Here is a 23,853-nt window from a genome sequence, read left to right as displayed (position 1 = left end):
TGGGAGGTATTTTATTGGTAAGGTCTGAAAATATATCCTTGGGAGAAAACTCAGGAGCAAGTTAATAAGCTATGGGCCATAACCTCAGATGTGCTCATTTTTTCAAGATGGCTAAAATGATGTTAATTTCTGTTTGTGCCATTATTGAAAAGATTTCACCTCATTGGCCATACTTTGTCATGCTGTTAATGGGACTGAAAGTGAAGCGAAATCTCTACAAATAGAACTCAAACAGAGTTAACATTTTCTGGAGTTTTCACTCTTGTGCACTTAACCTCCTTAGCGGTAACCCCAAGCTTGGGGTGGAAAGAAGAAGCCAGGAGCGGTAATCCCGAGCCTAACTCAGGTATAAGGAGAACACACGCCTATGGGATCCAGACGCTGGCAACCATTCTTCTTCTGCTCCTCGGAGACTCGATCCCTAAGGTGAGATTGCCGTTTGTCACATAACCACAGAGGGTGATCTGAACGTAGGGGTAGCGCGCCACCCAAAAGACTAGAGGGAGAGTTGCAGCACTGGATCCAAGGGATACGGTATGACTTTTTCCTGGTTTTAGGGTCTAAAAGCATGTAAAAAAAATTGACCCTAAAATCTGGGAATAATCATATCGCTAGGGAGATTAAAGTCACATTCTAGATTTTTACAAAAAGAAAGAGGTCATACCCAAAAACTCGCACCTAACCTGACCATCACTATCACCTAAACTGTTGCAACTCTACACCCTTCTACTTCCGAATGTAACTAGTTTTAAAACTATACAAAAACAAAAGACAAGAAGTCAAAACATTCAAATTAACTTTTTTTTTATTATGGTTTGCCTTTTTTTTGTTAATGCAATGGAAATCAAATATCAAACCATCATTAAGAAAGCAGGTCAAATGTGAGCTGTGACCGCTTTAGATTCTTTCCTCATCAGTTTGTCTCAAGATTTGCATGGAGGAAACGACGAAGATAGCCTTGTGCTCAAAACAGACATGTAAGCTTACTTACCTTTTTACTCATCTTTCAACAGAAAGATTCATGTTGTTTAAAGGGAGGAGAAAAGGGAACATACAAGGACATACAATGACATAGCCACAAGAAATTCCGGCAGACAATGCATTACACAGTAGCAATATAATATATTATTGTCCACAGCTTTACGTTCTTCTGCAAATTGTTGATGTCTGGTCAGAGGAACAGTTGACAATTTCCTTTGGGTGAACAAGTAAGCACTTGCTTATTGAATAAGACAAGAAAGTGCCATGGTTCGCCCAGTCCATGCAAAGATTTTTACGTTGTTTCTTCGAGGCGCAGAACAGAGATACAAGAACATGGCCATGAGAAATTCAAGCAGAGACTAAATGGATTTTGTAATTGCACACAACTCACGTCACTGGTATATATTCTTCTACAAATGGGAATGTACACAAACTGGAGCAACTGAAGATATCCTCACTCACAAATCGGGCGAATAAGTTAGCACTTGCTTATTGGATTAGACAAGAAAGTGCCCTCATTCGCCTGACTCATGGAGAGATTTTTGCACTGCGTCTGAGGTGGAGAAAAAGGGTTAGAAGAAATTCAAGCACAAACAACATGGACTTGGTGATTGCACACCACTGCCAAATCCGCAAATGTCCCGAAAAGTTAGCAGCTGAAGATTTACTCGTTCACAAATCGGGCAAACAAGGTAGCACTTCTTCACTGAATAATAAAAGGAAGTGCGCTTGTTCAGCCTGACTCATGCACAAAGATTCCAGTTGTATGATATCTGAGTTGGAGTAAAAAAAGTTACAAGAGCATGTACAGAAGATATTCAAACACAGAAAAAGTGGAGAGTAAATGCACACTACAGTTCTTAACCCTACTGCATTTTGCTGACGCTGGAGATATTCTCGTTCACAAATCGGGCAAACAAGGCAGCACTTACTTATTACATAAGACAAGGAAGTGCGCTTGTTCACCTGATTCATGTACAAAGTTTCCTATTGTGTCTAAGGTGGAGGAAAACGGTTACAAGAGATGATGTTCACAAGCCATTCAAACACAGAAACAATGGGCTTGGTATAGCACGCCACTGCCCTCACAGCTCTTAACTCTGCAATCTGCTGACAGCAAAGATCTGACGATATTCTTGTTCACAAATCGGGTAAACAAGGTAGCACTTGCTTATTAGATAAGACAAGAAAGTGCTCTTGTTCACCCGATTCATGTACAAAGTTTCCAACTGTCCCTGATAGAGAGGAAGATTACAAGAACATGTCCAGAAGAAAGGTACAAAGTTTCCCAGCCATTGTCTCTGAGGTTGAGCAAAAGGGGCACAAGAGTATGTCCAGAGGAAATTCAAGTACAGAAAAAAAAGGACTTGGTGATTGTACACTCCTCCCCTGACAGTTTTAAATTTTTCTGTAATTTGCTGACATTCCCGAGAAAGGTTGATGATATACTCATTCAAAAATCGGGCAAACAAGGTAGCACTTGCTTATTGGATAAGACAAGAAAGTGCTCTTGTTCACCCAATTCATGTACAAAGTTTCCAACTGTCCCTGGTAGAGAGGAACATTACAAGAACATGTCCAGAAGAAAGGTAACCACAGAAAATGGAAGTGGAATAGCACACTACTTACATCACGGTTCAGAACTCTTCTGCAAATTGCTGATATCCACAAGAAGTGCTGAAGATATTCCCGTCCATAAATCGGGCAAATAAGTAGCACTTACTTATTGGATAAGAACAGGAAGTGCACTTATTCACCTGATTCATGTACAAAACTTCCTGTTGTGTCCGAGGTGGAGTAATAGGACCACAAGAACATTTCTACAAGAAATTCAAACAAAATTGCACACTGCTTCTCTAATAGGTCTATACTCTGCAATTTGTGCTATTTGCTGATGTCCAAAATAAGAGAGACCTGAAGATATTTCCATTCACAAATCGGGCAAACAAGGCAGCACTTACTCATTAGATAACCCAAGGAAGTGTGCTTGTTCAGCCTGATTCATGTACAAAGTTTCCCAGTCATTGTCTCTGAGGTTGAGCAAAAGGGGCACAAAAGTATGTCCAGAGAGAATTCAAGTATAGAAAAAAAGGACTTGGTGATTGTACACTCCTCCCCTGACAGTTTTACATTTTTCTGTAATTTGCTGACATTCCCAAGAAAGGTTGAAGATATACTCATTCACAAATCGGGCAAACAAGGTAGCACTTGCTTATTGGATAAGACAAGAAAGTGCTCTTGTTCACCCGATTCATGTACAAAGTTTCCTACCGTTTCTGAGATAGAGGAAAAAATTACAAGAACATGTCCAGATGAAATTGAAGCACTGCAAAGGGACTCGATATAGCGCACTACTCACCTCACGGTTCTAAACACTTGCAGTTTGTTGAATATTCTTATTCACAAATCGGGCAAACAAGGCAGCACTTGTTTATTAGACAAGACAAGGAAGAGTGCTTGTTCAGCCTGACTCGTGTACAAAGTTTAGGTTGTATCTGAGGTGGAGTAATAAGATCACAAGAACATTTCCAGAGGAAATTCAAGTACAGAAAAAATGAAATTAGTAATTACAGACTACTTCCCCAACAGTTCTGAACTCTTCTGCAACTTGCTATCATCCACAGGAAGCGCTGAAGGTATTCTCGTTCACAAATCGGGCAAATAAGGCAGCACTTGCTTATTGGGTAAGACAAGGAAGTGCACCTATTCACCCGATTCATGCACAAATGTTCCCGTTCTGAGGTGGAGAAAATGGTCAAAATCACGTTTATAGGAAATTCAAGCACAGAAAAAAAAGACTTTGTAATTGTACACTACTCCCCAAATAGTTGCAATTTTCTGATGTCGACAAGAGTTGACGATATCTTCATTCACAAATCGGGCAAACAAGGTAGCACTTGCTTATTGGATAAGATAAGGAAGTGCTCTTGTTCACCCGATTCATGTACAAATGTTCTTATTGTCTCTAAGGTGGAGGAAAAGGGTTAAAAGAACATGCCCAGGAGACATTCAAACACAGAAAAAATTGATTTGGTAATTGCACACGCCTCCCCTAATGATTCTAAACTCAACTCTGCAATGGTGTCTAGAAGAAGAGATGAAGACGTTCTTGCTCACAAATCGGGTGAACAAATAAGCACTTACTTAGTCGATAACACAAGGAAGTGCATTTGTTCGCCCGGCTCATGTACAAAGTTTTCTGTTGTGTCTGATATGGAGAAAAAACGGTTAGAACATATACACAAGAGATTCAAGCACAAACAAAAAGGATTTTCTAAATAAATTATTTAACACACTATTCTCTTAACAGCTCTATTCTCGTCTACAATTTGTAGATATTTACATTTAGGTACAGTTGAAGATATCCTCATTCATAAATCGGACGAACAAAAGAGCACTTTCTTAGTTAATCATACAAGAAAGTGCCCTCGTTCGCCCAATTCATGAAGAGTTCCATGCTGCGTGTTTTAGGGAGAAAAGGGTTACAAGAACACTGCCTAAAGAAATTCAAGCACATACAAAATGAAATTACGATACTTAACATACTGCTCCATATACAATTTGATGGTGTCCACGTAGAGATGAGTAGAAGATATCCTGATTCACGAATCGGGCGAACAAAAAAGCACTTATTTACTGGGTAACACAAATAAGTGCTTTTGTTCGGCCCAATTCATGGACAGATTTTCACGTGGAGAACAAGGCTGCCATGCCATTGTCGCAGACAAAATAGATTATTTATAGCAAACTTGGCACAACACTTGTCATTAACTTTTCCCATCTCTACCACCTTCTGCAATTTTGCCTGACCCCAGACAAGAATATGGCCATGAGAAATTCAGACAAAATGCAGTTTATTATTGCAATATTTTGCACTATTTAGCACACCACATAAAACTCTACACTCCTCTATAATTTGTTGATGGCCACATGGAAGAAGATATCCTCATCCACAAATCGGGTAAACAAGGTAGCACTTGCTTATTGGATAAGACAAGGAAGTGCTCTTGTTTACCCGACTCCTGAACAGATTTTTACGTTGTTTCCTCAAGGTGATGAAAAGCTGCTACAAGAACATGGCAATGAGAAATTCAAGCAAAGACAAAATGGATTTGGTAATTGCCCACTACTTCCCTAACAGTTCCACGTAAAGGGACAACCGAAGATATCCTCATCCACAAATCGGGCGAATGAAGCAGCACTTACTTACTGGATAACACAAATAAGTGCCCTCATTCACCCGACCAATGGACAGATCTTCTCCAAGTTTTTGAGGTGGAAAGAAAGAAAGGTTCATGCACAAACGCAATTAATTCTACAGTTGCAGTACATAGGACATTACCGAACATATATAGCACATTACTAACTTTTTGCATTTCTATGCTCTTCTACAGTTAATCTATGTCTATGCAGCGAAGGAGTTGAAGAAATCTTCATTCACAAATCAGGCGAACAAAAAAGCACTTATTTATTGGATAAGACAAGGAAGTGCCCTCCCGTTCACCTGACTCATGGACAGAATTTCATGTTGTGTCCTTGTGGTAGAGAAAAGGCTAAAAGGAACGTGGCTGTAAGAAATTCAAGCAGACAACATAGATTCCATACTTCTAATATTTAGCACACTATTCCCGTAACTAACTGTTTGTCATTCGACTTTCTTCTGCACTTTGTTAATATCTGAACTGAGGAACAGTTGAAGATATCCTTATTCATGAGAAGGAATAGCTGGAGACATCCTTGTTTACAAATCTGGCAAACAAGAAAGCACTTACTTATTAGATATGATAAGGAAGTGCCTTGTTTCACCAAATCATGAACAGAGTTTCAGTGTCAGGGAAAATGAGCTGTAGGAGCCTCAAGAAGGTCAACGCAGACAATATTTAGCAGATTACTTTCCAAACTTACTCATGGGGGGGTTCTAGATCCTTGGCAGAGGAGGCCCTAAATAGCCATGTCAGACAAGAACCATCTGTCATGTGTTTAAAACTTTAACTGCAGTTTAAGGCAAGTGCTTTGGTTTGCTCAGCTTATGGACCAAGTTCACTTTATGTTCTTAGTGACAAAAAGGCCTATAAAGTTCCAGTAGCCAAAAAAGTATAGGCAAAATGATTTCCAGAACTGCAAATATCAGATACTCACATATATTCTTCTCATCTTTTTTCTGCAAGACTGTTGACTTTGAATACTATAAAAAAAAAAGAAAAAAAGTCAGATAAAATTTTTTTTAATCAAAGATAACCTTTACAGTAAAACAGAAATACAATCAGCGTTAAAGTCACGAAAACGAGGCTGGAACACAAATAGCATATCACTAGGGAATCGGTTGCATCTCGATACAGAAGCAATTGTCTTTTGACAATTGTCTACAGACTTGCTGTCCACAAAATGCCCATAAAGGAAACATTTACCATTTCTGAGAAATGATAATGCTTCCTTTGGGGTGGATAGACAGGCATACCTGACAACTGTGGTTTTGTAGACTACATTGAGGGATTGATTGCTTTGTTTGATCATCCACCATCAAATACTATATATGCTTAGCAGAAAATGAGAATAACACATCTTCGAGAGTTATTGTAAGTTGACGAGTTACCCACAAAATGCCCCGAACTGGAAGGAAACACCTGCCAGAAATGAGACAGCATGGTGTTCTGTTTGGGGTGCTCTGCAGACAAGTCAAGCTTAAGGATTTGTCAACTACCTTTGATGAATCAGTCATTTCTTTTTCCCATTTAGCACAAACAGCAAGAAATAAGGAACTAAGTGATTGAGGAGAACCCAGAAAATATGGAGGGCATTAAAGCCAAACAGTAAAAAAAAATGTTTTAGTTGGTGTGGACATGTTGCCCACAAAAGGCAAAAATGCCTTTCCACTTATGGGAGACAGGAAAAAGAAGAGACATGTTGGACAAAGCGGAAGAAAAACATCATTCTAAGCAAATCAAACAGTATGGACTAGAAGCCACAATGACTGAAAACACATTCTGTTATATGTTGACATGTTGCCCACAAAAGGACCAAAGCAGAAAGGCTATACCACTTATAAAACACAGAATAGTCTTCCTCTTTGGTGTTCTGCAGACAAATAAACCTCAGCAGGCTATCTTGAAACCTGTATTGACCACTTCTGATGGACTGGTTGATCTTGTCACCCACCCACTAATGTATTCAGAAGCACTATTGTATAATAGGTGCTTGATTCTATTATATGTTGACATGTTGCCCACAAAAAGACCAAAGCAGAAAGGCTATTCCAATTGACACAGGAGTAGTCTTCCTCTGTGGTGTTCTGCATACAAAGCTATCTTGGAAACCATATTGACCACTTCTGATGGACTGGTTGCTGCTTTTACACAGCCACTAACAGAATTAGGAGCACTATTATTAATCGCTGGCCTATTCTTTTACATACACGTTAACATGTTGCCCACAAAAAGACCAAAGCAGAAAGGCTATTCCACTTATGACACAGGAGTAGACTTTCTCTTTGGTATTCTGCAGACAAATAAACCTCAACAAGGCTATCTTGAAAACCTTATTGACCACTTCTGATGGACTGATTGCTTTTGTTACCCAAATACTAACAGAATTAGGAGCATTACATGTTGACATGCTGCCCACAAAAGGACCAAAGCAGGAAGGCTATTCCGCTTATAAAACACAGGAGTAGTCTTTCTCTTTGGCTTTCTGCAGACAAATAAACTTCAAGGCTAACAGAATTAGAAGCACTAGAGTATAATTGGCATATTCTGTTACATACATGTTGACATGTTGCCCACAAAAAGACCAAAGCAGAAAGGCTATACCACTTATAAAACACAGGAGTAGTCTTCCTCTTTGGTATTCAGCAGACAAATAAACCTCAACAAGGCTATCTTGAAAACCTTATTGACCACTTCTGATGGACTTGTTGCTGCTTTTACCCACACACTAATAGAATTAGGAGCATCTGTGTATAACAGGTACCCTATTCAGCTATATGTTGACATGTTGCCCACAAAAGGACCAAAGCAGGAAGGCTATTCCAAGTGACACAGGAGTAGTCTTCCTCTTTGGTGTTCTGCAGACAAATTAACCTGATGTGTTGGAGGAAAATCTAGCAGAAAACATACAAATTTCACAAATGTGAAGCAAGACAAAAAAACACAGAGGCCCTCTTGTGGACTTCCAATGTCACTCTTCATTGGCTGCTTTATTTGCCCACTCATGAACCAAACTATTTGCACCTGCTCATAACAAGTAATGAGAAAGAGGCCAAAGTTTGGCTGATGTGCAAACAAAAACAACTCAGGTTTAAGCAAATATAATGATTTTTACAGGAGCAAACTAGGCGAGAAGCCCCAGGTGAGTAAAACTCATTTTTTTTGTTTGACTTTAGTGTCCCTTTAAGCTTGGTACACACATCCAATGTTGATTGGCCAATCACTGCCCAATTTTACCATCTCCATGTAGTATGAACGTTACCCACGCAATTAGTCGTAATTTTCAAAATCTGTGGGTCCTCATACTACATCGAGGTGGTGAAATTGGCTAATCAAAATTGAAGGTGTGTACCAGACTATACAGTAAATCTAGACCACCTATCCACTTCACTATGTACAAGTGATGGTAAATCACTTGTACATAGTGAAGTGGATAGGTGGTCTAGATTTACTGTATAGTCTGGTACACACCTTCAATTTTGATTAGCCAATTTCACCACCTCGATGTAGTATGAGGACCCACAGATTTTGAAAATTACGACTAATTGCGTGGGTAACGTTCATACTACATGGAGATGGTAAAATTGGGCAGTGATTGGCCAATCAACATTGGATGTGTGTACCAAGCTTAAAGGGACACTTAAGTCAAACAAAAAAAATGAGTTTTACTCACCTGGGGCTTCCAATAGCCCGCTGCAGCTGTCCGGTGCCCTCGCCATCTCCCTCTGATCCTCCTGGCCCCGCCGGCAGCCACTTTCTGTTTCGGTGACAGGAGCTGACAGGCTGGGGACGCGAGTGATTCTTCGCGTTCCTGGCCACAATAGCGCCATCTATGCTGCTATAGCATATATCATATACCATATAGCAGCATAGAGGGTGCTATTGTGGCTGGGAACGCGAAGAATCACTCGCGTCCCCAGCCTGTCAGCTCCTGTCACCGAAACAGGAAGTGGCTGCTGATGTGGCCAGGAGGATCGGAGGGAGACGGCGAGGGCACCGGACAGCTGCAGGGGGCTATTGGAAGCCCTAGGTGAGTAAAACTCATTTTTTTGTTTGACTTAAGTGTCCCTTTAAGATATGCAACACAAATGCCTCTGAGGGGACGTTTCAAGTAAAGCCTGGTACACATCCAATTATACAACTTCCATGAAGTACCGATTTTGAATACTATGAACAGATTTTGTAGGTAAGCTTTCATTCAACATGGAGTTGGTAAAATTGGCAAGTGATTGGCCAATGAAAATTCAATATGTGTATATGCATTCTAACAATAGTAATTTGTTAAACATAGTGATGAACAACTATGGCCATTTTTGTTTTCGCTACAATTTCCACAAAAATGTTCCACAAAGGAAATTTTCACACGGAAGAAGCATGTTTGGATACATATATGGGCGTGAGAAAGCACATTTTCAAAAAAATCTTATTTTCACAAAAATGTGTATCTTGGAATGTTTTTTTGTGAAAATTGCGAGAAAGTGCAAATCGGCACATTTTGCTATGAAAATAGTGAACATTTGTGCTAACCTCTACTTAACGCAATAACATCCAATACACCTGAATTAAAAATGCAATTTTCACAGCATACAAACTTACCATTTAGGGTAGACTCATTTATGTTGGTGGTCAGGATAGAATCTCAGAATATAGTTAAACCACTGGCTCAAAAGCCTAGAGGGGGAAAAAATCATATAAATTAATCAGCACATTTAAATCTATTAGGAAGGATACAATAAGGCAACAAAAGTAAACTTAAATTCATTATTTACCTAAAAAAAATGGCTTAATGAATTTGGTAAAATTAATGGAAATTGGTAAGCGCTAAGCTATATGCAAAGTTTCACCCAACCAAAAAGAGTGACCTTGAGTCTAAAAATGACTGAGGATTTTTTAAGACTCAAGTAAAGGCTTTGGGACTATATAGGACTTTATAATTAGCTAAAAAATAAATCCTATATTTCCAATGGAAAAACAAAACAAAATATATTTCCGTGTACATGCAGAGCTGTTGAATCCTAGCCATAAAACAAATTTGAAAAGGTGGTTCCTTATCTCAGAAGGGGCCTCTAGCAAGAGATATCTACTACCAATACAAGCATTTAGGAGACTTGAGAAAGCTAGAGAAGTTGTAAGAGATGTCTTCAGCTTACCTGGTAAAGTCTTCTGTACACTCTACCTGGTCCATCAGCCTTTTATAGTCCTCTTTAGAAGGCCACTGTCCAATCAAGTTCAAGTCAGATGAGATAATTCACTGCTTTGAATATAATTGGTGAGACTATTGTTTGGCTGAGAACAGAGAAGCAATGGAGAGATGGCATTGAAGGAACCTTTCTGAGTCAAATGTTTCATTTAAATTTAAATTTAGAGTCTATTGAGACTGGACACATGTATACTAAAGAAGACTTGCAAAGACAATAGGGAATGTTTACTTCCTCAAAGCTGAATAGACTGATCTGCTCCCATAGCTATTGTCCTGTGCTCTCTAATTAACTTAGCTGGACAGTCCAGGAAAACAGAAACTAGAGATAGAAGTAAATATGAATAGTTGGGGTTGAAATGCAGATGACTTTGGACTTGAACATGTCCCATGAATGAGACCAAGGGTAGATTCACAGAAATGGCATATATATATATATATATATATATATATATATATATATATATATATATATATATATATATATATATATATATATATATATATATATATATATATATATATGAATATCCTTAAAATAAGATAAAATCAATACAGCTTTTTTCACTAAAATGTTTATTACATTTTAGAGAGAACTAAAGTTTTATGTGAACTTTTGAACAATGAATACAGTGCAAGGTACAGTGTAGCCAAACACGCTCGGATTGGATCTGCCAGTTATCTATGATGCAACAAGCTGCATCGATTATAATTTTGATCAATTTACAGCAAAAATGGATCGTAATTATGATAGAATGGAAGAGTAAATTTCAATCGATTGGACACGGCGCAGGAGTGGCGGTAGATGGACGTCCCAGAGTGTTGCACTGTATCACTTGTTGCACTGTATCACTTGATAGATTTTCAATAGATTTAATGGTGAAATCTATTGAAAATCTGTGCGCAATGTACGGGGGGCATTCATCAATCTCTAATCAGGTTCAAATCATAGAGTGATTGATCTGTTTGCCACATTGGGTGGCAATCTTAACCGAGGTAGGTCATTTCGGCATGCCTCTGCCTCGTGCTGTGCCTGACCTGGGCACCGCCATAGACATAACATTTGTTTATGGATATGGCTGCACAGCGGTGTAATCCTGGGGTCGGCGATCGCCAGACCCCACACCGGCCTGCTACAACTCGGAGAGGGAATAGTAATTAACGCCACCCGCTTACCCTGCGCCAAAGTGACCACGTGGTAAAACACCATGTAAAACATATAAGGCCCTATTCCCACATGATAAATGGACATGTTGAAGGATCCTATGTTATCTATGGGAATAAATGATCTGCTGCCAACGTTCCAATGAACTGAACACATGGGTAGGGACTGCGCAATCTTTCTTGGACACCAGACGAAAGTCGTACATGAAATAATAGCAATGCTGTGTATGACTTGTCCAATGCAAGGGGCACACCGGAAACTCGGGCTTCGGTAGTTCCACGCTGTGGACATTCAGGTGCATCCAGTGTTTACGTACATGGCACGAATCTGATATGGTGGGAACCGAGTCTTATGGTGATTTATTTACAGGGAGAAAAAAGAGGGTACATAATATCCTTATAGGTGTGCCACAACACCTACATAACCTTTATACCAGTACAAGGATATATTGCGGAAATATTGAAGAGACTCCAAAAATTTTGTATGCAAAAAGCACAAAAAGGGTGAAAAATGTTCATATAAAATATCCTTCAGACAGCCTATTCCAAAGCAGAAAATGGCGAACATGCAGCAGTGATTAACAACATCAAGATTAGCGCAGTGGTTAATATCGAGACTACCCTCGAGGGTGCGATGTTAAAGGAGAACTGTAGTGAGAGGTATATAGAGGCTGCCATATTGATTTCCTTATAAGCAATACCAGTTGTCTGGCAGCTCTGCTGAGCCTCTGCCTCTAATACTTTCAGCCACAGACCCTGAACAAGCATGCAGCAGATCAGGTGTTTCTGGCATTATTGTCAGATCTGACTAGATTAGCTGCATGCTTGTTTCTGGTGTGATTCTGCAGGCAGATAGCTCAGCAGGGCTGCCTGCAAGGTAACTGGTATTGCTTAAAAGGAAATAAATATGGCAGCTTCCATATACCTCTCTCTTCAGTTCTCCTTTAACCACAGCACTAATCTTGATGTTAATCACTGCTGCATGTTGTTCGCCATTCTCTGCTATGGAATAGGCTGTCTGAATAATATTTCATATCAACATTTTGCCCACTTTTGTCTTATATAAAGACTTTTCGTACTTTTTGCATACAAACTTTTTGGAGTTTCTTCAATATTTCCTTAATATATCCTCGTACTGGTATAAACCGAGTCTTACACGTAATATAACACAAGCATGACCAGTAAATGCAAAGAAAATATACACATGTATAGTATACCATAATAAAGCCTCTCACACACTTTAGATTACTTTCCCCAGCAGGAATCGGCACTCGATCCCTCAGGCAACAATTTGTGGCCGAGGCTGTACAAATGTGTCCCTAGCTTGCGGGCTAGCAATGCATCCTGTTACTATGGAGTGGGCTAAGGGATAACAAGTGGTGCATGATGGGTGGGCAGGGCAAGGAGGAAGAACAATCGCATTGGACTGTACTCATGTGAGCCGGAACCGGTGCCGCTGTACACACACTAGATGCTCACCCCACAAAGTTACCTCAACAGGGATATGTGAGGGGGCAGGCTGGAGTTGTACTTTGTACTCTTTGAACTCGATGGACGTATGTCTTTTTTCAACCAAAATAACTATGTAACTATGTAACCTCAGGCGAGTTTAATCTAGTGTGTGTATGAACCTTAAATGCTTTTTGTATCAAATCTGGATGTTATATATGATGGTGGTTGGGGGGGGGGGGGGGGAGAGAGAAAAAAAATTACACTACCCCGCTATACCACACTGTGCTCACAATGAAGCAATTCAAACGCATTGGAGCCATTTTAATGCCAGTCTCGTGAAACTGATTGGCAAGATTCTCGTGATCTTGCCAGGGATTCAACGAAATTCTCATGAGCCTTCCAGCGACGATTTCGCTCATCACTGCTCACCGGCCACAATTGTACAATGTATATGTTCGAAGTGTCCAATCGTGTACTGTGTTAACCAGAATTATTAGGCAACTGGAAGGAAAATCCTGGCCTTGCAGGATGCATAAATCTACTTTAACACTTCTTTATACAGTAATAAACCTCTGTTACATTAAAGTGTACCAGAGACATTCAATGTAGCAGCTTCTATACTCAGCTGGGGCTTCCTCCAGCACCATTACGGCCGTGGACTCCATTGCTGTCCTCCTGGGACTTTCCGTTCCTCTTCTGTGTCCCCTGGTATATTTCCCGGTCGCGGCAAGTGGTGCTTCAACACACATGCATGGCCCAGTCGTGCTTAAACTGCGCCTGCACACTTAGTGCTGCACAGGCAGAGAACGGCCTGGGCCACGGGAGCACGACGGGGGCATGCACCCAGGCCACGCATGTCCGGTGAAGGATGGCTGGCCACGGCTGGAAAGTATACCGGGGACACAGCAGAGGAACAGAGGGGCCCAGAAGAACGGCAATGGAGCCCACAGCCGGAATGGGGTTGAGGAAGCCCCAGGTAAGTATAAAAGCTGCTACATTTAATGTCTCTTTTTTCCCTTAACCTCCTTGCCGGTTATCCCGAGCTCAGCTCGGGGTAACCTGCGCAGGAGGATATCTCAGGCCCCGCTGGGCCGATTTGCATAATTTTTTTTTTGTTACAAGCAGCTAGCACTTTGCTAGCTGCTTGTAACTTCCGATCGCCGCCGCTCGCCGCCGATCCGCCGCAATCCGCCGCGCCGAGTCGCTCCCCCCCGCCCCAGAGCCCTGCGCTGCCTGGCCAATCAGTGCCAGGCAGCGTTGAGGGGCGGATCGGGATTCCCTATGACGTCCCACGTCATCCCGCCCCGTCGCCATGGCGACCGAGGAAGCCCTGCAGGAAATCCCGTTCTCAACGGGATTCCCTGCATACTCTGATCGCCGAAGGCGATCGGAGTGGGTGGGGGAATGCCGCCGCTTAGCGGCTATCATGTAGCGAGCCCTTGGCTCGCTACATGATTTAAAGAAAAAAAAAAAAAATGTGCGGCGCTGCCTCCTTGCCGGATTTTTTAGACCGGCAAGGAGGTTAAGGGAATGTCGGAGGTATTTTAAAAAAACAAAAATATACTTACCCGGGGCTTCCTCCAGCCCCTGGCCACCGTCGAGTGCCCTCACCGCAGCACCGCTCCCAGCTGGTGGCTCGGGGGTCCTCTCTGGTGCAGATGTCGACCTTTCCAGATCGGCATCTGTTGCGCCTGAACAGGGGCCACTCGCGATCACGCTGACGTCATCTGGAGTGTACTGCGCAGTAGATGCTGACCTGGCGAGGTCGACATTTGCACCGGAGAGGACCCCCCCCCACCGGCTGGGACGAGGGCACAGGACAGCTGCCTGGGGCTGGAGGAAACCCCAGGTAAGAATATTTTTGTTTTTTAAACTACCTCGGACATTCCATTTAAGTTAAGTCTTCCCTGTGTTTTAATTTGTTTTTAATTACTGTATTTCAACATGAATACAAAGTTTATGGTGAGTATACAGTGTGGGGTATAGTGCTGTTTTTTAGCTAGGCCTATTTTTCACATTGACTCTCAAGCAACCAGAAACTACACTTATCATCGGCCAATCCCTGTTGGTGGCAAATAATGGGGGTCTGACTGTATTGTTGTTAACCAACATATAATTGTCACTGTAATGCTGGAAATAAACGTTTCGTTTTTGCCTTCGTTTAAACCTTCGTTTCGATTGTGCCTTTTGTCCTTTTCGATCCCGAAATAATCGATCGTATGGTTAATATCACCACCCACGGTTTCGTTTTTTTTTTTCGATTCTGATGGTTTCGTTTTTCCAATGATCGAAGGCTGCAAAGAAACGAAACGTAGTACAGGGACGGACGGCATAAAAGAATATATAATCGATCTAAACAGCCGTCAAGCCTACCAATGGCTCGATTAGATGGATAAAGAGAGATAATATCAAACATGTTCGATCACTAGTCGTTCGTTTTTGGGGTCTATTAATCGAAACTATAATGAGATTATGACTATTTTCACATACGTTTTCAACACTCGATTCGTTTACCGAACGAATCGAAGGCTAAAACGAAGGCAAAAACGAAACGTGTATTCCCAGCATAACTTATTATACTGTCTAGCACATCTATGTTATTTACCAATATCTGTATCGTCTCATACACCAGTGTCTGTGTATTATGTACCCCTGTTTGTTTCTTCCTTTTTACAACGCCACAGAAGATGGTTGTTCGATATAAATCATCATCAATAATAATAAAGTATTGCCTGTGGGAGCTTTTTCAGAGACCGACCTTTGCTCGGTGTTAAAGCGGACCTGAACTCAGAAACTTCCTCTCTGCTCTCAAAGATAAGCAACAGCATAATAACCTTTAAAGAGAAACATTTCCTTCTTACAGCCGATACGAATCCTGCAGTACATCTGCAGTGTGCCTACTTCCTGCTTTCGTGGAAGCAGACATAGGGTTAACATCCTGCGTTTACAAACTACCTGCTCTGCCGAGGCAGCCAGCTGGCACAGCTGAGAGGTCAAATTACACCTGTGACTAGTCCCAGATGAGGGGTGAATTAGACAGGCTAAACTCTCTAAATACATACAGGGTGTATTTCTCTCTGTTTTCCTTCTGTCCGGTGCAAGAGTTCAGGTCCACTTTAAGCTGGCCTTCACAGGATGATTTTTCCATTTGATTGATCAGTCAGTGCAGTCGTTTCATCTAAATGACCACTAATTGTTTCATTTGACCAGACACAAGTGAGCAACATAATGTTTAAAAGCAAAAGAACCTCAGTTGCCTATATTGGATAACCTCTGTTGATTGTACAAATATGTAACCTATTCATGGATTCTAGTTCAATTATGCTGGGCATACACAGCTCGTTTTTGCGCCGGTATCGAGCCAGCGGCTTCACTGCTCGATCGATTCCCGCTCGGCCCCGTGGGCGCTTCCTAATCAGCGCTTCTTTTTTCTATTGTACTGCTCGCCGGTATCGAGCACGGAATCGATCCGGCAGCAATCGGACCTGTCGGAAATGATCAATCGAGCCATCAGCGGCTCGATTGTTAAGAAGTATCAAGCCGTGTATGCCCAGCATTAGACTTTGAAGCATGGGAACCAATGTACAGCTTCCATGAGCTTTTCTCCTGTTCCTCTGGTTGTATTTATAGCACCAACATCTTCCGCAGCGCTGTACAGAGTATATTGTCTTGTACCTTATCTGGCCCACAGAGGGGCTCACAATCCAATCCCTACCATAGTCATATTTCTAAGTATGTATGTATTATGTAGTAGTGTATGTATCGTAGTCTAGGGCCAATTTAGGGGGAAGCCAATTGACTTATCTGTATGTTTTTGGTATGTGGGAGGAAAACGGAGTGCCCGGAGGAAACCCACACAGACACAGGGAGAACATACTAACTCCTTGCAGATAGTGCCCTGGCTGGGATTCAAACCGGGGACCCAGTGCTGCAAGGCGAGAGCGCTAACCTCTACGCCACCGTGATAAGTTGCCAAGTGTGAAACTATGACCGATTTATTTTAATATTACAACTCATATAAAAAAGAAGCCCACATATTACCTATTTCTATAATATCGGTCAGCAAAAGGAAAGGAACAATCAGGTAAACATACAGCCAAGACAAATGCAGTGGATCATTAAAGATTGATTTATTTTTAATTAATGGCAGAAAGTTTTATCAAACATGTTAATCAAATTGCACATCAGCTGAACCGGGCGGATCGCTCAAACTCACTCTTATCACGCGAACGACAGTCTGTACACACGCCCGATTTAGCGGGCGAACAACGGAACAACGGGGCGTGCAAACGACCCGTCGTTCGCGGAAATCCGACGTGTGTATGGGCCTTAACTGTTCATAGAATGCAAAATCTGTTGGCTATGCCCATATTATCTGGCTGACAGGGTTAAGGTGCGTACACATGTCCAACTGTACTCCAGATTGTCGTTTAAACTGGTCGTTTGAACAACTTGAAGTGCAAACAACAAGTCGGTCAGACCTCATGTACACACTGACCAACAAAGTGGCTTATATGCTAACTTACCTAATTTACATGATGTTTAACCAACTTGATAATGGACAATGGACTGGATAGAACAATGGACTGGCTTAAATGGCTGATCAAACGACTTGTGTTTGAACATGGATTAGTTGAACAAATGACTAGAAGTCTTTTGTACACATGTATGGACCTAAGGACAGTTGGTCCAATGGATCTACTGGGCGGATTGGGAAAACCGGCTATTATCAGATGCTCTACATTGCGTACACACGTCTAACTTGTCATTCAAATGACAAGTCTGCCAGCAAGTTGGTCAACAAAGTTGGATGTGTGTATGTACCTTTAGGCACCGATGGGGGGAGGGTTAAGGGTAGACAATCGGTGTGTGGGTTATCTTTAGGGCTAAGCATCATCAGGGGTCCTTAGGGCTAGGCATTGACTGGGAGGTCCTTAGGGTTTAGGCATCGAGAGGGAAGGCCCATGTGAGAGAAAGTTGGGTGTTAGGCAAAAGTAAATTATCAATAAAGATTACTGATATTTTACTATCGGAATTACTCGCTATCATAGTAGAATGCACTGGCGTAATAAAAGGGGATGCGACCTGCCGCCGTGGGGGGGGCCCGCTCAGGGACTTTTGTGAAGCATGAGGGGTCGCAGCATAAGTGGAGAGCGTGGCCGCAGATCGGCGTGGAGGGGGGACATTCCCCCCCCCCCTCCATCACCCCGGGCTCTCCTCTCAGCGCTTTCCCTCCTGCAATCATTGGTGGCAGCGGGTAGCGGCGGCGGCAGGCTGAACACATACCTCCTTAGCGCCGGAGGTCTTCCGATCTGTAAGAGCTTCATGTAACTTCCTTTGTAAACAGGAAGTAACATGAAGCACTTAGTGATCGGAGACCTCCGGCGCTAAGGAGGTATGTGTTCAGCCTGCCGCCGCCGCTACCCGCTGCCACCCAGGGCCGGCCGTAGGTTTCACAGCGCCCTGAGCGAAACCTGATTTTTGTGCCCCCCCCCCCCCACTTCTTCATCCTCTTCGCGCGTGCATATACACACACACACCCACAGGCCCATATGCAATTCACCTTTTCTCCTGAGATATCTTCTCCTAGGACAGTGGTTCCCAACCTTTTTAAAGTCGAGACACATCACGCCAAATGCTCAGATCTCCGTGACACGTCACGTATGTATAATAGAAAAAATACTATTAATAACCACGAATGGATGGAAAGAGTGCATTATCCTGAATATAATTAAATATGAAGGCTAGAACCTTTCAGGAATATTAATAAAGACAGTCAGTGGGACAGTTAGCCGCCCCCCGCCCCACCCATTTAGAATGATAGCACAGCACTGACAATTTGTACCACGCGTTATAGCCACAGTGTGCACCCCCCAAAAAAACGCCCTCAGACTCATTATAGGTAGGTATCTCATGTGTAGGTGCCCTCAATAAAGGTTGCCAAGCAAAGGTTCCCCCAGTATAGAAAAGCCAGTTGAAAGTCTCCATCGCCCCCATAGGTAGCCAGGCATAGGTGCCTCCAGTATAGGTAGCCAGGTGTTAGTGCTCTCAGTAAAGGTAGCCAGCTATAGGTGCCCCCAGTATAGGAAAATAGGTGTAGGTGCCCTCAGTATAGGTAAAAAGCTATAGGCGCACCCTTGAAAGCCGGCGCCCTGAGCGACTGCTCCGGTCGCTCAGGTCAAAGGCCGACTATGCCGCCACCAATGATTACACAAGGGGAGCGCTGAGAGGAGAGCCCAAGGTGAGGGAGGGGGGGGGAATGTCCCCCCTCCACACCGATCTGCGGCCACGCTCTCCTCTTATGCTGTGACCCCTCCTGCCCCACAAAAGTCCCTGAGCGGGAGCTAGGGAGGGGGGGGGGGGGTTTGCATGGGGGCCTGGGGATTTCTAGGTACGCCCCTGGTAGAATGAATCACTTTCATAGTAGAATATTGGTAAACTACCGCCATTCTACTTTCAGATATCCCTGGTCTCAAAGGTACGCAATACGAGGTGCCCCCTTTTAGATCAGACACTTGTTCAATGATACTGATACTGAACCCAGCACTTTAGACAGTACCACTTGTATAGAGATGACCTGGCACAGATGCCGCCTGCCAGCCTCAGTCTGCACACTTACCGCAGGGGGTAAGAACACTTGTCTTTGCTGCGCATTTGCCGAGTGCCTGGGGCCTAGTCAGTGTCAAAGGGCCCATCTGCCACCTTCTTTGACCTCTCTCCACTTCAGCTTACCAAGAGGATGACAAGGGGGCCCAGAATCTACTACCTTGCCTAGGGCCCCATTACATCTTAATCCATCTCTGCAGAATGGCAGCCATGGTTGCAAATGCACTCTCCTAATCTCTTCCCACTGCTGAATCCAAGCCTGGTGGTTCTCTTTTGCCTTTGCCTTGGCTGAGGCCTTGGATCAGCAGTGGATCAGCAGTGGTGTTAGTGTTCAGATTCAGGTTACTGAAATTTGGAAACCAGACAAGTCCATCACCACAATTCAGCACACAAACGTATGGACAAGGTCGGGAGAGTTCACTTGCGCTTCACGTGAGTAATTTCTGGGTACTGAAGTGTGGTAATGGGTGAATTTTGGGTTCAGAATTTCAATAACCCCAAATCAGACACCAACTCTAGTCACCAGGACCACGTGCAGAGTATTGACCAAAATGACCCTCAACTCTAATATCTGTATGAGGCTTTGGGATCACACCAGTATCTGGCTCAAACAAAAGGGTTTTGAATCTTTTTGGTTGGTACACCTTTGACTTACGTCACCTGTCACATAGGCAAACGCAGGGGGGGGGGGGGGGGATTACAGCTGCCCAGAATCCCCCCTCAGACCAGGGCGGGTACTGTGTCTGGGGACAGGCAAAAGTTGAGACACCAGAAAATCTGCAGGCATCCTGCAGCTCACAGCACTGCTCCCTTTCTTTTTCTGATACAGTTGACTTTGGATAGAGCAGCAGCGTGTGTACAGAGCACGGTGCATCTCTGGGGAACTTAGAGTCAGGTATGAGCACAGCCATGTTCTCCTGCTGGGTGATTCACTTTCCCCTTCCTTACCAACGTCAGCTGTCCTCATTATTATCTGCATCCAAACTGCTCCTGATTGATCCCGTTATTGATCGGGAGCATAGCGGACATTTAGGAAATAATTGTCAGATCCTGTCAGTTTGAGGGGAAATCGCATTATGTGTACCCAGCATGATGTCCTATCATATTATTATACTGTGCATGGCTGAGGGAGACCTTTCAGGAATCCCCTTCTTGAAAATTCTGGGTTTGCCCCTGCGTCAGGGATCAGGACCCGACCCTCTTGGGCGACATCGCTGGGTCGGCCTGTACAGACCCGTGTAGCTGACAATGCGTTCTCTTGCTATGCAGGAGGGGGGAGGGGACGACGGAGCGGCGTGTAGGTGACAGGTGCGGGAGTGGTGTACACAAAGGAGTTGGCCATCACTCAGCCAAGTTGATCCATCGAACGGATTATTTGCGTAGTGGCGGTCGGGGGCCACTGTACACACGCTTGATTATCAGCTGGGGTGGTCATTATTGGCTACCTCAGCCAATTTTAATCAAGCTTGTGTACGAGCCTTATGGATTTAAACTGTATTGTGTAATGAATAGCGGAGATGCTGCCGCACGGTCTGGCGGCGGGGCGGCTGTCTCCGCGTTCAGACCGGCGGTTTCCGCACAGCAGCAAGCGTCTGGTTTGCCTGGGCCTTCTAGTGCACACAGATGGAGAGCTACGCGTGCGCGCACTAGAAGACAGGACCTTTATGCCAGCAGGAGAGGTATCAGCTGATCAGGACGATCAGCTGATTCCAGCGGAACTCCTGATTGGCTGAATGGCTGGGGGCGGCGCTGAGGAGCGCTGTAGTATATATAGATCTTGCTGGTCAGTTGCTGGTTGTCTGCCGTTGCGAATACTTACATGTGAGCTCTCAGACCTCAGTCAGATCCTACAGTGTGTTAGAACCAGGTGGACCTGGGAATTCACACTTAGCCAGATTACGCTCTTGTTATTTACTGTGTTATACTTTAGACCAGTTCCAGGGTGTTGAGACCAAGGACCTCACACCCAAGCTTAGGATTACTGTGTCATTGCTGTGTTATTCCTCAGACCAGTTCCAGGGTGTTGAGACCAAGGACCTCACACCCAAGCTTAGGATTACTGAGTCATTGCTGTGTTATACCTTAGACCAGTTCCGGGGTGTTGAGACCAAGGACCTCCCACCCAAGCTTAGGATTACTGTGTCATTCCTCCAGCCCCTGGCCACCGTCGAGTGCCCTCACCGCAGCACCGCTCCCAGCTGGTGGCTCGGGGGTCCTCTCTGGTGCAGATGTCGACCTTTCCAGATCGGCATCTGTTGCGCCTGAACAGGGGCCACTCGCGATCACGCTGACGTCATCTGGAGTGTACTGCGCAGTAGATGCTGACCTGGCGAGGTCGACATTTGCACCGGAGAGGACCCCCCCACCGGCTGGGACGAGGGCACAGGACAGCTGCCTGGGGCTGGAGGAAACCCCAGGTAAGAATATTTTTGTTTTTTAAACTACCTCGGACATTCCATTTAAGTTAAGTCTTCCCTGTGTTTTAATTTGTTTTTAATTACTGTATTTCAACATGAATACAAAGTTTATGGTGAGTATACAGTGTGGGGTATAGTGCTGTTTTTTAGCTAGGCCTATTTTTCACATTGACTCTCAAGCAACCAGAAACTACACTTATCATCGGCCAATCCCTGTTGGTGGCAAATAATGGGGGTCTGACTGTATTGTTGTTAACCAACATATAATTGTCACTGTAATGCTGGAAATAAACGTTTCGTTTTTGCCTTCGTTTAAACCTTCGTTTCGATTGTGCCTTTTGTCCTTTTCGATCCCGAAATAATCGATCGTATGGTTAATATCACCACCCACGGTTTCGTTTTTTTTTTTCGATTCTGATGGTTTCGTTTTTCCAATGATCGAAGGCTGCAAAGAAACGAAACGTAGTACAGGGACGGACGGCATAAAAGAATATATAATCGATCTGAACAGCCGTCAAGCCTACCAATGGCTCGATTAGATGGATAAAGAGAGATAATATCAAACATGTTCGATCACTAGTCGTTCGTTTTTGGGGTCTATTAATCGAAACTATAATGAGATTATGACTATTTTCACATACGTTTTCAACACTCCATTCGTTTACCGAACGAATCGAAGGCTAAAACGAAGGCAAAAACGAAACGTGTATTCCCAGCATAACTTATTATACTGTCTAGCACATCTATGTTATTTACCAATATCTGTATCGTCTCATACACCAGTGTCTGTGTATTATGTACCCCTGTTTGTTTCTTCCTTTTTACAACGCCACAGAAGATGGTGGTTCGATATAAATCATCATCAATAATAATAAAGTATTGCCTGTGGGAGCTTTTTCAGAGACCGACCTTTGCTCGGTGTTAAAGCAGACCTGAACTCAGAAACTTCCTCTCTGCTCTCAAAGATAAGCAACAGCATAATAACCTTTAAAGAGAAACATTTCCTTCTTACAGCCGATACGAATCCTGCAGTACATCTGCAGTGTGCCTACTTCCTGCTTTCGTGGAAGCAGACATAGGGTTAACATCCTGCGTTTACAAACTACCTGCTCTGCCGAGGCAGCCAGCTGGCACAGCTGAGAGGTCAAATTACACCTGTGACTAGTCCCAGATGAGGGGTGAATTAGACAGGCTAAACTCTCTAAATACATACAGGGTGTATTTCTCTCTGTTTTCCTTCTGTCCGGTGCAAGAGTTCAGGTCCACTTTAAGCTGGCCTTCACAGGATGATTTTTCCATTTGATTGATCAGTCAGTGCAGTCGTTTCATCTAAATGACCACTAATTGTTTCATTTGACCAGACACAAGTGAGCAACATAATGTTTAAAAGCAAAAGAACCTCAGTTGCCTATATTGGATAACCTCTGTTGATTGTACAAATATGTAACCTATTCATGGATTCTAGTTCAATTATGCTGGGCATACACGGCTCGTTTTTGCGCCGGTATCGAGCCAGCGGCTTCACTGCTCGATCGATTCCCGCTCGGCCCCGTGGGCGCTTCCTAATCAGCGCTTCTTTTTTCTATTGTACTGCTCGCCGGTATCGAGCACGGAATCGATCCGGCAGCAATCGGACCTGTCGGAAATGATCAATCGAGCCATCAGCGGCTCGATTGTTAAGAAGTATCAAGCCGTGTATGCCCAGCATTAGACTTTGAAGCATGGAAACCGATGTACAGCTTCCATGAGCTTTTCTCCTGTTCCTCTGGTTGTATTTATAGCACCAACATCTTCCGCAGCGCTGTACAGAGTATATTGTCTTGTACCTTATCTG

General features: G+C 43.3%; 1 protein-coding gene across 1 annotated transcript in view; it reads right to left on the bottom strand.

Annotated features, from left to right (window-relative positions):
• The window catches only part of LOC137527480 (olfactory receptor 13C7-like), a 71,929-nt gene that overhangs the window by 32,193 nt on the left and 15,883 nt on the right, over positions 1 to 23,853 (bottom strand). The window contains exon 2 of the mRNA XM_068247995.1: positions 4,126 to 4,189. Coding sequence (XP_068104096.1) covers positions 4,126 to 4,189 — 64 coding nt within the window. The remainder of the gene's footprint in view (positions 1 to 4,125; positions 4,190 to 23,853) is intronic.

The sequence above is a fragment of the Hyperolius riggenbachi genome, chromosome 8 (assembly GCF_040937935.1).
Source record: "Hyperolius riggenbachi isolate aHypRig1 chromosome 8, aHypRig1.pri, whole genome shotgun sequence".
NCBI classification, from domain to species: domain Eukaryota; kingdom Metazoa; phylum Chordata; class Amphibia; order Anura; family Hyperoliidae; genus Hyperolius; species Hyperolius riggenbachi.
The sequence above is the reverse complement of the archived record's forward strand: the minus strand, read 5'-3'. Positions and strand labels throughout refer to the sequence as shown.